This window comes from Nipponia nippon, unplaced genomic scaffold (genome assembly GCF_047370975.1).
Source record: "Nipponia nippon isolate SJK-2023a ecotype South Korea unplaced genomic scaffold, ASM4737097v1 scaffold_2, whole genome shotgun sequence".
In the NCBI taxonomy this organism is placed as follows: Eukaryota; Metazoa; Chordata; class Aves; order Pelecaniformes; family Threskiornithidae; genus Nipponia; species Nipponia nippon.
Window position 1 is genome coordinate 108,194,432 of NW_028262336.1, and position 18,364 is coordinate 108,212,795.

The window sequence follows — 18,364 nt, forward strand, 5'->3', positions numbered from 1 at the left end:
CACATCTTTAATATGCTAAAAGAGACAAGATTGGCCTTAAACTATTAAATATAGAATCTCTGGGGCCTCTGCACAGGAACTAGGAGGGCAGATGTAACAAACACTGAGCATTATACTTTTGCTCTATACTTTTTCCTTTGTTTGGAGTCCTACTTCCTGCCATTAGATCTTCCTGTTTCCTTTTTTATTATACTCCTATGACCTATTTCTACAAGTTAGGATGCAGGTTTTTACTGTCTAGATGATTCTCTAGGCCTGGACTGCAGGAGATGTTTAGCTTCTTATTTTCAACTTCTGTATATGAGATTGTTTTCCTGGATAAGATTCAGTTATCTTTTCTCTTCCTGGTGAATTTATTTCAATCAGATTTCATTACACACTTCCTATAATTTCATACTTAACTGGCAGTGAACATCCCAATGCCAAGTACTTCAGTATAAGGAATAGAGAAAGTCTTTAAATATAGAAACCATGCATTTTTGATAAACTGTGTCAGCTTAGCCAAACCTTCAGTCACCTCATTTTTTTCTTTTTTGACAGTATGCTATGAATAACACAGAAGAGCAACAAACATGCACACAAGAACAATCAATCACAAGCATAAAACATCTTCTCAAGCTGAGAGGAGTGAGAAGGATTTACCCATCTATCTCTTGAAGAGCCCCATTTTGGGGGACATAAACTTGCTATGAAGACACACTCCTTTTTATTTTCTATTTAACGGTGAATTAATGAAATGTGTAATTCAACTCGTCTTAATAGAATTGTGTGCAATTATTGATTATAAGGCCATTTTAAAGATCTTCAGAAAGATTTAGATTAATATGAGACCTGTTAGCATCCTGTATTAGATTTTTGTACAAGGGACTATATAAAAGATCTGCTGCAGCCTGTCAACTAAAAAGAAGCTCAGCTCAGAGTTTTATTGTGTGTGGCTGTCTGCTCATTCCCCACTCACCCCATTTAACGAACTTGTTAGAAAGAGCTGGAAAGCCTGCAGCAAGTACTTGGAGCGTACAGGAATTTCCACAGGCCAGGTAATCCTAAGCAGAGCTGGCAGCACGGCCAGCAGGTAAGGATGTCCAACACTTTCCTTCGTGTTACTTTGTTTATAACATTGTCAAACATTAATGCTTCAAGCAAGAATTTTCTTGTCAAGTGCCTGCTTCAGGCAACTATTTGGGAAAAGTTGGCAACATTGGTTCAGGCAGTTCAGGTAATGAGATTAGGGGAAAAAAATGCTGGTTTGACTATGTATAAAACAACTCCCCCTAGCCCTTTTTCCCCTACAAGCCTTTTGTTTCAGCAGGCTTTAGTCGATCCTCTCTGGAGCAGAAAGATGTCTTTGCTGGGGAGCGGACTCAAGGAATTGGCTGAATGGGGCAGGCGCAGCCTTGAGGCAGACAGAAGAGCTGGTGATCAGCAGACCTCCTTACAAACCCTTAGAACCAGGACTCTCAGCAGCAGCCATGAAGTAGTGAATAAAGTGTGCCAAGGACCACTCTCTGGCAAGGCATGGACCATATCCATACGGGTAAACTCTCACCCTGCAGACCAGGCTGGTCTCATCCATGCTGGTCCTTGGGAACAGCCTCTGGGTGAGCACACACTGGCAGAGGTGGACACTGAGCTGGAGAGCATGCTCCCAGTCCAGCAGTATGGACAACGTTGCATGAGCCTTGGAAGCTGTGCCCTCCCACTCTTCGGTTCACTAGCACAGCAACAGCCTTTGGGTTCCACGGTTTGCTCTGTTACTTCCCACAGAGGTAATTGGGAACACAAAGTGGCCACAAGTTCCCACTGGGGCTGACTAGAAGAGGCTGAGGTCCATGTTGAGATGGGGAGCCCATGTTGTGATGAAGCATGTGGACATCAGCGATCTGCCCTGGACAATGACTGATTTTTTTAAGCATTTCCCTGTGAGGGGTTTTATACCTTTTTTTTTGGATGAAGACAGGCATGAAAGGTCTACCTCCACACCATGCCCAGGTTCCAAAGAAAAGCACTCGAGGAGCTGCCTCGAGTGCTTTTCTGCCACAGGCAAGGCTGCCCACTGAACCTGAACTCAGTTCCATTATGGACGCAGTCTCTAAGCACAGCTGGACGGCCTTCACGCCTGGGCTGGGATTTTTGTCTTAGCTGCCCTATGGGGGCTTAGCACAGGCAGCTCAAGGAGCCCTGGAGGCTGCAGGGCATCACAGAGGTAGCCCTCGAGTCTTCCTCAGACAGCTCTCCAGACGTCGCCTTGGAGTCTCCTGTCTGAGACAGCACCTTCCCATTTTTTCCAGCTCATGGCACCCAGAGGGGTATTTAATTGTTCCTACCATTTAGCTAGCTGAAGGGTGCTTAGAGATTACAGGTCTGATTGATAGCAGCCATTAACTATGTAAAGAGCTATAAAATGCTAATCAAAGCCCTCCAAAGCCCAAATTGGATGTATGAAATAGGAGGATGGGTACTCTGCACGGACTTTTTCCCTCACAAAGGTAATGCACAGTACCCATCCTGCCCCAGCGTTGTCTCCAAAATCTGAGTCTTCAACACTGTCCCTTCACCAGGGTGATTTTGATCTATCTCAACCCATCCTAATTGCTTTATATTAGATTACACATCAGTCATCTGCTATGAACCCGTACTGTGCAAAGCTGCTCTTCTAAGCATATGTCCACTTCCATGGATCAATCATTTTCCTTTGTCTTGATCTGTACCGGAGCTAAATCAGTCCCCTTTGCATTCCCCCAACTAGCAGGGGACTAAGGTATTTGCTTTTAGGGTGGCAGCCCAAGAGAGCAAACACCATCCCCTGCTAACAGCTCCTGACTCCTGGGCTAATGCAAACTCCTAACACAAACTGCAGTTTGATTGACTTTTCCTTCCCAGCCCCTCCTCCAGGCAATCCAGCTTCTCTGAAGCAGCAGCTTGCTTGGGTTCAAACATTCCCTCATTGAAATACCCACCTGAAGTCATATTGGAGGAGCAGGGGAAGATGCTTTGGATCTTCTCCAGCCCGTAAGTGTCTTCCTTCTAACCCTAGTCTAAAGTAAATCATGCTGCAGATTTGCCACAACCTGAGGCCTTCTCATGTTAAGAACAGTCCTCAACGGTGCACAGAAATAGGTCCTTTGCTCCCAAATGTGTCTGCTGATCCTACCTGATTATCTGAATCCCATCTGTATGGGCCATAGACACCTATGGTCTTCAGAGGGTCATGTCACCCTAAAAACAGTCAAATAGCTGCACAGTCTGGGTTATTTTGGCTTTAATTTCCAGAGCCATACATTAAATGGCAATAACCGAGTAATAACCTTACAATGCAGTTGTGAAGATATACTAATAATGGCTGGCTTAGACAAGCTCACAATGACTTTAATAATTCCTCCTCTGGATGCAAAATATAACGGACAGAGCTGGAAACCGAAGTTAGAGGGGAAAGGGAAGCAAGCACTGCCCTTCCTGTGTTTGGGATGAGATTGTGCTCTACGAATAGAGCATATAACGTATAACATATAATCCATAATCACTTCAGTAGGTTGCCTCTTAACATGCCATAAGGGCCAATCTACACTCACACACAATATCTTAATTTCGGTATTTGCTGGCTTTTGATTGTCAACACTGCCACCAAATTTGTTATTTCAATGCTGTTCCTTGGATAAATACTGTATGTAGAATGAGGCAGGCATTAAAATAACCTTAATAACACCATGAGACACACAGAAAAAAAAAAATTAAAAGACTGGTTCAAATGAAATACACTTGTGTGGTCTTCAGTATTTATATAGAAAGTTGGTTGTTGAGCTACCACAGGTCCTAAGCAGCAGATGCAAGGGCACATCACAGACCCAAATGTAGCTCCCTCTTTTCCCTGTCCTTTTTCCACCTTCCAAGCAAGGTGTCCTTTTTTCCACCTTCCTCCACTGTGCTCACCTCTCAGCAGGGACTTCACGGAACCAAGACTCCTGCCCAACTTATCAAGGCAGAAACACAATGAGACGTCAGGAGCCAGAACTGGCCATCACCTTTTGGCTGCTCGGGAAGGCTTTCCAGGGAAAGGAGATTTCTTACTTAAGATGTAGGTCAATATAATACATGGCTTTAAAATGAGTCAAAAGGAAATCTTTCCCTGCATGATATATATAATCTAACCAGACCTCTGATAGTCCCTGGGTTTCAGTACAGCTAAACAGAAGGGAATTAGTTTAGACATCTAGTCCTCTGCCTGCAAAAAACCTGCCAAATTTCCAATTAAGGAGGAAAAGTCTCTGTGGGCAAATTACATTCATTTCCCAAAGCTATTCTTTGGGAAAAAAATCCCATTTATGGATAAATTCAAACACCGTGTCTTTTCCTTTCTAAACATCCCTATTTATACTACTAGCAGGTGACTGGTTTTCTGGGAAAAACTGGAGGAACACAGTGACAACTTCCAGTCACAGATCAGACATTGCAACAGGGTCAGTGCCAGAAATGGTTAAGTAAGTTTATTTCTAATGATCACACATTGCCTGGATTTAGGATTTATTTCTTATTTGAGGTTTGAGAACTAACTCCTGGCAGCAACAAGTAAACAAATGATCACCACCTGGCACACAAAAGAGGCTGTCAAAGCTGCCTCCTTACCTCCTGCAGAAACTTCTCGCCTATTGGACCGAAATGATGTCCCGGGGGCCTAATTCCTGACACCACCAGACCAGAACTGAAGAGTCTTGGCTTCTGGAGGTCAGGTTTAAATTTGTCATACAGGATGCTGGGGGGCTTCGCCTCCCCTCCGTCGGACGCCTTCTGCTCTGTAGAGATGGGCATGCCACATGCAGGGCTACCGAAGGGCAGCCCTGCCGGTGCAAATGAAGGGTCGAGCTGGTCTATCGAACGAGGGTTTCTCCTAATGTATGTGATGATTTTAGGTCTCACGGGTTTGGGCCTGGGTATGGCAGGTTTCATCTCAATGCTTTCTTCCAGCTTTTCACTGCAGTCACTGTCCACATCTGTCTTATCTGTCAGGGAGCCCTTGGAGTGGACCAGGATAGGTTTTGGGATGGCACTGCTGCAAGCAGTCTTGATAGGCACTTTAGGGGATACGTTTAACAACTGCGTACTGTCAATGGGAGGTAGGACTGAGGAGGGTGACAGTTTGTCAACATGAAGTGCATAAAGGTCCTTCAAATTACTGTTTGATAGTGTGGGCTGACTGTTAACATCCAGCGTTGCCACTGGGCGCGCAGGAGTTGGGACACATAAAAAGGCATCAGCCTTTGCCGAAATGTTACAGCTCTCTGGTGCTTCCTCTGGAGGATGTTTCTGTGCATTAGCTGTCTTTTTACTTGGAACTGAAAAGCTCGAGGTTTCCAAATCACTGTCGTGGTTGTCAGGTTGTTGGTTTGACACCGTCTCTGCACTGCGCACTCCGTGCTGATCTGAGAGATCAGAAGCAGGCACGGCAGCATCCTCGGTGTTTCCTTTGACTAGCGTCAGTTTATTCTCATTAACTTTCAAGGGTTTGCTGTCAGGTAGATTAATGTTATGTATAAGAGATATCTCTTCACCAACTGTTTCAGCGCACCCTGCGTCAACTTCATGTAAATTCTCATTTTTTCTAGGTGTCACTTTGCCACTGGATTTACTATCGCAGGTGAGTGGGAATACTGTTTCCACTTCTTCGTCAGTAAAATATTCCTCGCCAACCTGGCTAGTTGCCCCGTTGACACTGTCATTGCTTCCTCTCCCTTCCCCACCGATGGTGACGTTATCACTCGGTAATTTGTCATCAGGATAGGTTACCACCTGGCTTGACAATGGATCCTCTACTTTATTACAGGTGTCTTGAAAATGGGATACTTGAAATTTTGATGTGTCAGACCCAGAGCCTTTCTGCTCCTGCACTGCTGAATTTTCATCTTCTTGACATCCCAGGAACTCTACCAGCATAACTCTCTCAATCTTTTGTTGACATGTATTTTTAGATTGTAGAGATGGTGCAGTCTTAAGCTCTGGTTTTCTACTTTTATCACCCTGACCTAATTGTGCTTCTGATTTACTAGCAATCTCATTGGGCTTAACAGCTGAATGGTGAAAATGAGAAGTATGCAGTGTGCTTTCAACATTAACATTTGGTACATTTTCTGGTTTACTTATTTTCTTGTTCCCTGAGGTAGATGGTTTGGAATAAAACACAATATTTTCCTCTGAGGTATTGTCAAGTGGATGAAACACCATCCCAAGAAAATGATCCGTGGACGTTTTTTGTGATTTCTCTGTATTTCCTATCAAATGGTGTGACCTGTCGATGGAGTCCAATGATGCAGAAAGCAGACGTTTACACGACACGCGGCCAACACAGTCTTTTACAAATGTTTCAGACTGAGGAGAAAATTTACTCGGTCTTCCCAAAGAAAGCCTTTTTATTCTCTCCATCTCCACAGTCCTGGGAATTTTACCCTTAGAAAAGTTCTGGGTGAAGTCAACATCACCTTTGGAAATAACTTCCAGGTTGGCATCATTTGTACTGCTTTTTAAATTGGACAGACTTTGTCCTCGGCTAATCCTGATATGCCTTGATATATTCTTAGCTTCACTGGTCCTACAATCTTTCCCCATTTCCCTGCTTGTGGTGGAGGGCAGCTTACTTTCCTGTACACCGGTGTGACAGGTCCGAGAGTCTCTGAAGGTCAGAAGTTTATTCTGCTCTGTATTCAGATGAGTAACTTTCTCTGATCCTCCAGAGTGTATATTCCCACTCTCATCTGTCAAAGCACGTTTCTTAACATCCCCTTCAGTGGTTCTAACTTTTGTCACAATTTGGTTGGCATTGGTATCCCCCACGCTCACTACGCTTTCATTATTATTTTTTATTTCACTGCGGTTGTCCTGAAGCTGGGTATAACATGACTTGTTTGGGATTAATGGAGCACTCATTCTGAAGCTTCAGGTGACTGCGTTTTTGGCAGTCCTAATTAATAAGAAAGCTTTTTTCCCCCTACCAGATTAACTATTATGCATGCTTCAGTTATACATTTAAATTATAAACTGATCAGTGGAAGATTCCTCATCAGAAAGCTTGGAGTATCTTGTCAGAGTCACATTTTTGTGCTGCTCAGTTGTCTTTCATGCAGCCTCTGGACCTAGGAAATCGTTATGATGTGCAGTTGAGAGGTTCAACGAAAGCAAAATAGATCTGACAAGTTCCCTCTGAATGACAGCCAGTTAATCCAGCCAACCTATGAGAAAAAAAAACAGACAATGTTACACTGATGTCAGGAATCATGCTAACTAAACTGAAGTTAAAATCAACAGCACTCCCAGCTACATCCCAAGGATAGAGTGCTTTCAAACACTTCAGATGCTGTTTCAATCACAGCTTTGCTCCCAGCAAAGATTCTTAGTGCAGTATGGATCTCTGACTTGAGAAGTTACACAGTTAAAACCATCCTGGTTAGAAGAGTGGTTGCTACTGTTTTTAAGCCACATAGATTTACACCTGGAAATAGGCATGATAAGCTAGGTGAGGATGGGACCCCACACTGAGGGTCTAAGCACTTTCATATTGCCATAACAATGTCTTTATTACACCAAGGCCGGCTACTGATGAATTTAAAGCACCACTGTATAGACAAGCCATAAGTAATAAAATTCCAGCTTCATTAGGGGACGTCTATGGGTTCCTCTCCTTGCCTTGTACAAATCACTGCTGTACTTGTCCTGACACCCGATCCCCTTTGACATTTCTTACACAGATCCACAGATGCCAAGAAAGCAAAAACTATAGCTGGAGGCCTGCAAAGAAAAACTGTGTTTTTCTGAGACAGCTGCATACGTGTATGTTCAAATATACAGGACTATACACCAGTCCCAATATGGTGCAGCTACTTTTGGCTCCCTCCCACTTGTGGCTTTGGGAGACCAGATTTTGTCCTCTACCATCTCCAACAAGATGAAGGGCAAATTTCTGTCTATGCCATGCCTAAATTCACTCTCTGAGATATTTCTTGTACCCTGTTATGTTCATACCCTTCATCATAAAGAAATATGGACACTGGAAATCGCAACATGCTCCACAGTTCCCAGAAGGTAGAATTGAAAGCACCTGCAATGCTCCCAGCTGTGCTGCATTTCTAATCAGGGGCTCACAGGGGCACTAATTAGAAGTCCTGATTAAGTCCACTGCTCTGTCTACAGCATCTGGGTGCAAGTCTGGGCTCGTGTTTCTGACACCTGCTATGAGCAGGTCCTCCCAGCCTTCGCGTTCACTTCAGCTCTGCTCACAGCATCTGGCTCTGAGCTCAATCCAGTTTCTTTATATGGCACACACACACATTGGTTGAGTCTGGATTCAAGCTCCTGGCATAGTTCCAGCTCTTCAGCAAACAATAACTAATTAAATTAATTCATGAAACAGAACACAGTATTAAGAATTTCACTTCAACACCACAGAATTGTGTTATTATAGATCTCATTTACAAAGCATTGTAAAGCAAGACTTTTAAACTACTTCTGTGTTCTGTCCTTATTCCCAAAGAAAAAAGAATTGAATACTTATTAAATTAAATATATGCATTATGGTGGGTTTTGGTTCATTTCTCGTTGTTCCTTTTTATCCCCCAAAAATGAAAATACCAGAATTTACATATTCAACCTGAAAGCTGAACTCTAAATGCCCTTCACGGGGCAAAGCATGTCTGTTGTTATCTGTTTGGTTAGCTGGGAAGGGGCACTGATGTGCTCCAGAGGGAGCTGAGTTCAGTCAGCTCATGTTTCTCCCTCAGTTGGCAAATGGCAATGCTCTGGGGTACCAAAAGTGAGGGCCACGAAAATGATCAGAGGATTTGAACGCATCTCCTATGGATAGAGGCTGAGTGAGTTGGGGTTGTTCAGCCTGAAGAAGGTGGCTCTGGGAGACCCTATTACAGCCTTTCAATACTTAAAAAGGGCTTACAAGAAAGATGGACAAAGAGTTTTTACCAGGGCCTATAGTGATAGGACAAGGGGTAATGGCTTTAAACTAAAAGCAGGTAGGTTTAGAGCAGATATAAGGAAGAAATTCTTCATTATGAGGGTGGTGAGGAACTGGAACAGGTTGCCCAGAGAAGTTGTGGATGCCCCATCCCTGGAAGTGTTCAGGGCCAGGTTGGACGGGGCTTTGAGCAACCTGATCTAGTGGAAGGTGTCTCTGCCCATGGCAGGGGGGTTGAACTAGATGATCTTTCAAGGTCCCTTCCAACCCAAGCCGATGCTATGATTCTATGAATTGAATAGAAAGTGCAGTGAGGAAAGCCTTGGGGAACTGAGAAAAAGATGGAGAAAACTCATCCTCGTATTTCTTGCACTACCTTGTACTCTCTCACCAGAAGTGTCACCCAATGGCCCAAAACTTTAAGAGATTGTGATGAGATGCCCACCTAGCCACTCTCTCATTCTCCCTTCTCAACAGGACAGGAGGAGAAAACAAGATGAAAAAGCTCATGGGTCGAGATAAAGACAGGAAGATCACTTACTGAGTGCCATCACAGGCAAAACAGATTTCACTTGGGGAAAATTAATTTAATTTATTGCCAGTTAAAATAGAGTTGGATGATGAGGAACAAGGACAAAAAAGCTAAAATACCTTCCCTCCCCCACCCCCTTTTTTTCGCAGGCTCAACTTCACTCCTTCATTCACGGCTCCTCCATCCCACCAGTTGCTCCTTCCCTGCCCTGTGCTCCCAGAGACACTGAACCTCCAGGTGCTATGGCAGTATATATAAATAAATTGGTAAGTGATGATGATGATGTACATTAAACCCTAAGTACCGTATCAGGCTGATGCATTTCAAATGTACAAGTAGAGCAATACATTAATTTGCCATTTATTTTCTTCTCTAAGTCTCTTACATGGGTTTAGATCAAAGTTAATTAAGGCATTTAAGATTTTGAACATGGTGCTAAGAGGTCATTGGTTCCTCTTGTTTACACTGCCCCCAGTATGATTAGTAGCAATGCAAATGAAGAGAGTTTTGAAAAAAACATCGTGGAAGTATCTGTATTCATTCAAAGCATCTTCACACACAGCGTGTGAGATAAGCCATGCTGGTATGACTCAGAGAACAGACCAAATAATTTGGTTTAATGTTGCTGGTACAAACTGATCAACATGTGGGTCAGCAAAGATCTGTGCCCTCTTAAATACAGGGCACTGCACAACCTCAGTATGCTGCCAGTTGAGATTAACCTCTTAAAGCAGCCAATGCTGGCCAGAGACACAGACTTCAAATGTATGTGTAATTACCTACATTACATTGCTTTTAAGAGAAGGGACAGTAAAATCCTGTCTAGGCAAAGATTAGCCTCAGGCAGCGTTCACATTGCTCCTGTGCTTCTGCCAGAGTCAGTGAGCAGGTACGGGCACCTCAGAAAGGTGGTTCATCTCATGCTAACACCTTTCAGGATGGACCTTATGCACTCGACCTTCCAAGTTCATCTCTTCTGGTGACATCCAGTCTCAGATTAAGGATGTCACAGATTTGAAGAACCCATTACATCCTTACAATTAGCATCCATACAATTAGCCAAAAATGTTTTCTTCTTCTGCAGAATATTGCCTGTTTAACTTTGTAATCTGTTTTACAGTTGCCATTACAATGAATACACAGAATAATGATTCTATGTTTGAAAATAATACAAGACTCTATTCTGCTATACTGACAGCACAGGACTCCCGCTAAATTAATATAAAAACATAATCATGCATCTATGTCAATTAATACCTCATTAATCCACTTTTCCTTGTTAAAGAATACAAGCTTTTGGTTTTGGTTCCGTCAATGTGACAGAGACTTACATACTGTGACAGGCACATTTGAGAGCAAGACGTATGGTTTTGTGTCACATTTGGGATCTTAGAAGATTTGATCATTCTTCTATAAATAGCTTCTATTTAAGAAGCTTTGGCTTGGATTTTCTGCAGGATAGTTTATTTTATGTGGCACTGTCCAGGCTGAACTTCACTATGCTCTTTGGAGTCAGTGAGATGAAAAGACTCAGCTGTGCCTGGGTTCTGCTGGCTCTTCCTCTGCTTTTTGTTACTCACCTCTCTTGACCGATGTTGGCTGACATACACACATCTAAAGCAACTCCCTGCTGTGCAGGAATGCTCTGAGATGACAGAGATGTGAACCTCCTAACTCTTCAGATGCCCTCTTTAGTGCAGGAGCAGGGAGTAAGAGGAGACTCCATCCCAGCAATGACAACACCTCATCACTTAGCAGCATTTCACTGGGGACCCTGGACAAGAAACAGGACTGCAAGTCTTACAGACTGGACTTGGTATATGTAAACCTTGGTATGGGTAAACATTTCTTGATACTCTATAGTGTAAAAATGTCCCCTCTGAATTGCTGAGAGTGGAAAATGAAGTCATAGCTCTCCATGTTACAGCATCTTGGCAGGATGTAATAACTATATTTGTGAAAAAACCTTTACAAAGTGACATGAACAGGCTAGACAGTAGAATAAAACGGTATCCACCAGACTATGGTTAGCTATGAATCCCACAGGGAGGAGAAAAGTTCAAGGAGCCAGAAACATAATTAAATACTTCTGTTTAACTTCATCAGTACCAGTTTCCTTCTGAGATGTCCATCTCTTAAGAGCCTCTATTCTAAGCCCGAGCCCATGTAATGATGATCTCAGAAAGAAGTCTACAAGAGCTTCTTCCCATCTGCTATTGCAGTTTCTCCCCTACACTCTGCTCCACCCTAAGCTGCATTTAGTCAGCAGGTCCCACCCCAGCCGCTGGAGACACCAGGGAGAAGGTGAAGCTGAGCTGGATGATTTCTTCCCCACAACACAGAGCATGGGCTGCAGAGCTCATGTCTGTACAACGTAGCTGGCTGGAAAGGGAAAGCAGCAGCCTGCTTCTAAATAGTAACAGCAGCTTTTTTGATTAAACAAGCATCATAGGAATATTGTTACCCTCAGTAGGCACCAAATAAAAGAAAAATGGTAAAGCATTACAATTTTATTGGCTGTTTTGTTTTCAATTTGCTACAAAAATAGAGCAGTAATATAATTATGAGATATGCAAAGGAATTATCAAAACACATGGAAAAATAGAAGTGGAGATAAAGAAATAAAACCTGAAATCTGTTGAGAAGTTTGGCTCCTGTATAAACATTTCCTAATGCAGGCTGTCACAGCTGCTTACCCATCCCGCTACTGAAAGTCTAAAACCAGAATATTTACAGCAAGATACGCTAAAACATCTGACTGTACTGTTAACACTGTGCGTGGCTTGGGCTGATTGCTTTTTCACTACAAAGTGTGTGAGAAGCACCTGAATACCTTATTAACCATCTGCCGCTGAACTGATGCCTCTTGCTACTACCGTAAAAAAACCAATGGGTTTGTAAAGGGCTGGGGCAGAGCCAGTAGCCTGCAAATGGTCAGCCACAGACTGGCAGACCCCCATCGGCCACACGTTCCTGCAAGGTAAATGCTCTCGACCTGGTGGGGTTGTGGGTTGTGCTGTCCAGGGAGCATCACACAGGCTTTCAGCTGTGTGTGAGGACCTGCACACCAGCCCACTTTGTCATGACTCAGAAAGAAGTCATGGGGTGTTTATCCTCCTAGAAAGCAGCCACAACTGCCTGATCACAACTCGGTTAGGACAGAATAAGGATAGGATAGGATAGGACAGGACAGGACAGGATAGGATAGGATAGGATTTCAGTTGGAAGGGACCTACAATCATCATCTAGTCCAACTGCCTGAGCACTTTGGCTGACCAAAAGTTAAAGGAAACTATTAAGGGCATTGTCCAAATGCATTTTAAACACTGACAGGCTTGGGGCATCGACCACCTCTCTAGGAAGCCTGTTCCAGCGTTTGACCACCCCCTCGGTAAAGAAATGCTTCCTAATGTCAAGTCTGAACCTCCCCATTGAAAGCATGAAATGAGAAGCCTCCAGTCATTACCCTCAAAGGCTATCCTGATCCTGAGCTCCAAGTTCACAAACCCCTGCAGCATCCAGGACAAGGGCTGAGCAAAAACTACAGCTCTGCTGCCCTCCGCAGAAGCAGCACAGATCCAAACAGGACGAGCATCTTTGCATTACAGCACCAACAGATAAACTCCTGCAGAAATGGACCCCAAGAAAGAAATCTCAGCCCACAGGAAAGGTGCTCCTATTGTCTGACCAATGCAGTGATGGAGGAAGATGGATGAAATTACATGAGGAATATATTTGTATGAGGTGGGAAACAGATGCGGTTTTTACAGTTACTACAGAAAACTGGAATGAACAGCAGCCTCCTGATATGCACAGCTGTCCCAAAGAATGCCACTGGGGAGAACTGGTAAATCAGCCACAGCCTAGCTGAGGACTTCTCTGGAAGGAGAGATACCACCTCATCTAATACCAGGGATGCACACTGCCAAGAACTGAGCCCCACAGATGAAAAAAAATACAGTGCTGGAAGGGGAGGAGGCGAGAATACCTTCTTGAGAAGCCCAAATCATTACGAAGAACTTCATCCAACAGTGATGGAAGCTGAAAGCCAATACTAGGACATTAAAAAAAAAGCCAATAACTCTCTTGGAATGGGTAACATACAATTGGAATTAATTAAAAGTGGTGGAGAAGCGCTCACCCAGGCATTAGATAATTTTGTTAATGTGATTTGGAAGGCTGAGAACTAAGATTTGGATACACTCCCCGACGGCTTCTTTGTGTACAAAGCAGACCCAGCTGTTTGGGAAAATTACATCATAATCTCATCGTTGGCAGATCCTATGGAAAAGTTGCTGGATATCATGAAGAAGACTACTTCAGATAGACAACTTTCTGCCTGATGAGCAATTAAGACATAGGCAGAGAAGAGAAACGGTGGAGCAAGCATTAAATTTTTACACACTGGGAAATGATAGGAAGGCAGCTCTTACTCACTTGTACAACTGAAATTATCTGAAAATATTAGAGGCTTTTGTAGAGTGTGATTCTGAAATTTCCAGAATTTCAGTGTTTTCATGGTATTAATGCCTTTATAGTCAATAAATTTTAATCTTTTCATTATTTACATGATTAGCTATTTTATATCTATTTAAATGCAGATATAAAAACTCGGCATAGAATAGCTAATGGTAAGGAATGAGAGGTTTCATATGCCAAAGCGAAGTTTTTCAGTTATATTTTATTTTTTATTCACCAGTAAAACAGGTTTTAGTTCATCCAAATTATTAATGAAGTTATGCTGTTTTATCAAATTAATTTTATCCAAATGATTCTGAACAAAACAGATTTTAAACATTTGCCACATTTACCTTCAAAATTTGCTAAATCAAACTTTTTCACTTTACAGTTCCAAATAACATTTCAAGATCAGATTTACGTGTTCAAAAGTTTTTTAAATGGCAAGTCAGATGACACAGAAAGGTTATTTTCTCTACACAAATGAGTATTTTCTTCTCCCAAATAATGGGGCGATAACAAGCCCAGTGGCGGACACTGGTTCTTGCTTTCACTAGGCCTACGAAGAATTCTTTTTCACTTTTTGTCTTGGGTCAGTATTTCCCCTTTACGCCGGTTGCCATGCCGCATGAAGGATACTGCACACACTAAATGTGCCAGGCACAGCCACATACCCGCATGGCCGCTCACCAAGCTCCTGAGCTCCTGAAAACCAAGCCCGTGACGAACAGGACGGCGACATAGCCAGAGGAGGACTGCTGAGAAGGATTCAGCCCAGGCCCTGCCCACCTACAGAACCAACCAGAAAGCACCCAAATCAGAGTACAGTCTCATCCTCTAGGTCCTGCATGTTTGCAGTCTTCGCTCTCTTTCCCCAGGGATTTTGGGGTCAAGGCTGCAGTAATATAACTTCCTTATGCAACACCCCTGAGAGACTGCTGGGAAGCAGCACAACTCCCTGTTTGCTGGAAATCACGGCCGCATGCATCACTACCAAAAGCACAGACAAAGGTAAAGGTGCTAAAGCAAGGTTGTCTCCTGATTTTCCCAGGGGAGGGGAGGTGGCAGCATCTCTCTCCATGACCTGAAGCAAGAGGACTGAAAAATCAGGTGCTGGCATGAAACCCCACCCCTGGAAATCGCTGTAGCTCCTGGCAGTATCACGATGTATAACTGGCTTGCAAGTGCAACTTCCCTTTCTGAATAAAATGAAAAAATGGAAAAGATGCTCCATGTTAGAAGCATTTATGTATATCCTTAATTGCCTATGTATGGCAACTGGAGGACATCAACCCAGCAGGCAGAGCAAATGGATTACACTGGTTTTCCTTTGGCTGAATACCCCTTTTCAGCACTGGAGCGTTTTATCTCACAGGCCCTGTTGCGGATGAGAAACAGCCACGACCACATGCAACTGCTGTTGGCCAAAGCAACCTGTGGCTGCTTGGTCTCCCACAACAGACCCACAACTTCTCCTGCCATGGCAGTGCCAATGGTGATGCAAAGAGCAGAAATATTTGTACAGCTCCTTAATTTACCTCCAGTTACACTGTGGGGATCAGTACGTCTTCAATGCAAACAGATCAAAATCCTTCCCAGATGATGTACATAAATTATTTCCGTTTCATAAGAAACTTGTAAATGTGTGTGTACGGGGGGTTTTTTTGGTCAAAACTGCGTTTTGTAACACAAATCCAAAGAGCTATCCTAATAATTTATTACCTGTGAGGGCTGAATTCCCAAAGCACATTATGTGGAAAGGATCCTGCTTACTGCTATTTCAAAGGAGTACAGGATTTGGGATTAAAGATTCTCATTATCAAAACTGACAAATTATTTTAATTATTAACATCAATCAAGTCTCCAGAAGGCATAAGCCTTAATAGTAGTTTTTCAAGACTTCTTTTTTAACATTTCCATTTGCTTTCAAATGTTTACTGTTGGATAAGACAACATACTCTGACATAAGCAATCCTATTAATCGGATCCCCCCTCAGAAGGCAGAAGTCTCTGATCGTCTTAGCAACGGCAACCAGGAAGCTGATTTGATAACCACAACAACTTATCTTGAACAAATGTCTGGTTTTATTTTAATTCCAGATAAGTACACCTGGTTAAAGGTATAGGAAGAGCTCATACTTGTCTGAGGCACAATGCTATTCAATTCAGGACTTCAAAGAAAAAAAAAAAAAACAGCAGAACCTCAGGGAAAGCCACTGTGAAGGGAGACGGTATTAGATGAGGGCACCCTGGCTGTTTAAGTAGTAAGAGCTGCTAAATCAAGCAAGGCAAGACCTCAGCCCAGAGCTCCAGTCCACGTAGATCTAGAATGCCACAACCATGAGCAAAACACAGGCAGCACGAGAAAATCTTGAATCAAAGGGCCAAAAGAGAGAAGTTTATCACTGATCACCCGAAAGCACCACAGAGCAAATGAAATGGCAAGAAAGCAAGCAGTAAAGAAGTTTTCTTGGAGGCAAGTCTAGTCAAGGCAAAAACTGATTTCTGGCAGCCTTGGGCACAGCAAAGCACAAAGTCACACTAATGTAAATAGGAGATAGTAGCAAAGGTAGGCCATGCACCTTTAGCTCCTGTTGTTCTCTGTCAGAAGGGAGGGAGCAGCAAAGGGATCCTGCCCACCCTTTCTGAGCACCTTCACCCTGCAGAGTCCAGACAGCAACTTATTATGTCCCTCTCTATCCAAAAACATGAACTGCAGTTTATCATGAAATCTGCAACAGCTGGACGGTGGATGCGCTGGGCCCCAAAACACTGCCTAATTTATTTCTGTACAGCACAGAATCTTGACATAGAAAGGGGTTTGGGAAATGTTTCCAAAATGATCATTGTTTTTTTTGCTAAGACTGCGAAATCTTTCTTGCCTTCCAAAAAACATCTGGGAGACAGAGAAAAATATATTTAGTTATAACACTCAAACATGAAAAAAGTTCATAAATTTGCTTCCTATTGAGCAAAAACCAGAAACTCAGAAGCTTTGTCTACTCCAGCAAATTTACCCACTGCTGATAAAGCAGTTACAACTGATGCTGAACTCAGTTTAACTTCAAGTGTAGCCAAGGGCAAACTGTCTTTCCACATAATTTTCTGAATTCTGCTGAATTCAATGGCAGGTAAATGTATCAGTTCTTAACTGAATACCTAAATATGAATTTAGGACCCTAATTTTAGATTGCTAGGTTTGCACATTTCAGTTTGAGTCACCCCCAGTTCTGTAACACTGTCAAACTTCCAAAAACGTTTCTGCAGTCAAACTTTCAGAAACATTACTGCAGATATACAGAGGCAAACCATCAGTAAAATCCAAAGCAAATGTAAAGCATTATCAGAAATTCTCGTCATTTGCTTTAACTCCAGTAAAAAACATCTTCCATAATTTGATCTACATTTCCAAAATATTGTTCCTTGTGACCTGAGACCTAAGTTCCCCTTAGGAAAAAAAAAAACACTGTCAATTTGTTTTAAAAAACAGTGGCAAGATGAAAACTGTGGTAAAATCCAGACTGGACTCTGGACTAGAGGACCCCGGTTACCTCAGTTACAACAACCAACTGAAGGGCATAAAGCTCGGTCTGTTTTTATTCAGTCGTACTTTCCTACCAGGCTCTGTAAAATACATGAAGTAGGTTTCCAGGTGTAATTCCAGCTGTTAGGAAGGCAGAAGGAACATATATAATTATTTCCCTCAAGCAACTCTGACTGACCGAGAAGCTAGAAGTGCAGAAGCGGTAATGCCACGCTGCCTGCCGTGCACCACGCGTCTGTGGTGGCTGGGGGCTCACTGAGGGTGAACTGGCAAGGAAGCTCTCATTTAATAGCACAGAAGGCAGAACGCAAAATCTTATTATTAAGAAAGGTCAAGCACAACTAATGCATTACGTGCCTGCTACTGATCCCGAAAGTGTACTACAAGGACTTCACAGAGACCACTGCTCTGTAAACAATTTTATTTGTTCTGCTTAGAAAAATGTGTATATATTGCTCAAAAACATTTGCAGCAACTTGTTTGTCAAAAGACTGCATCCACATTTTCATAAATTAGCAGAAATTTGATTCAGCTTTAGCACTCTATCACCTTTCTATTTACCACACACTATCACCATGCACTCCTTACGTGTATAAACAAAATAAGAAATACTTTCATTGTGAGCTTTGGGGATTTTTTTCCCTACTGTGTTTTTCAACAGCAAATTTATATACAATAAAATGATAGGATTTAAGAGCTTTAAGCTCATATTTATTTTTTTATATTGTTGATTAGCACCCACAGTTGTGCATCAGGCATCTTTTTTATGTATCAGATACAGAAGAACAGAATGAAAACCAGCAAGCACTCACCCCCTCAGCCCAAGGAGAAAGGGATGTTTCTTTCAGCTATTGTGCCTCAACTTAGAGTACTCCCGCTATCT

The 18,364-nt window shown here is 42.7% G+C and overlaps 1 protein-coding gene across 5 annotated transcripts in view; it reads right to left on the bottom strand.

Moving 5' to 3' along the window:
- Positions 1 to 18,364, bottom strand: part of MTUS2 (microtubule associated scaffold protein 2) — a 347,620-nt gene that overhangs the window by 195,448 nt on the left and 133,808 nt on the right. For all 5 annotated transcript variants that reach the window (XM_087758305.1, XM_087758306.1, XM_087758307.1 and 2 more), the window contains one exon: positions 4,621 to 7,214. In XM_087758305.1, coding sequence (XP_087614431.1) covers positions 4,621 to 6,912 — 2,292 coding nt within the window. In that variant the 5' untranslated portion in view covers positions 6,913 to 7,214. The remainder of the gene's footprint in view (positions 1 to 4,620; positions 7,215 to 18,364) is intronic.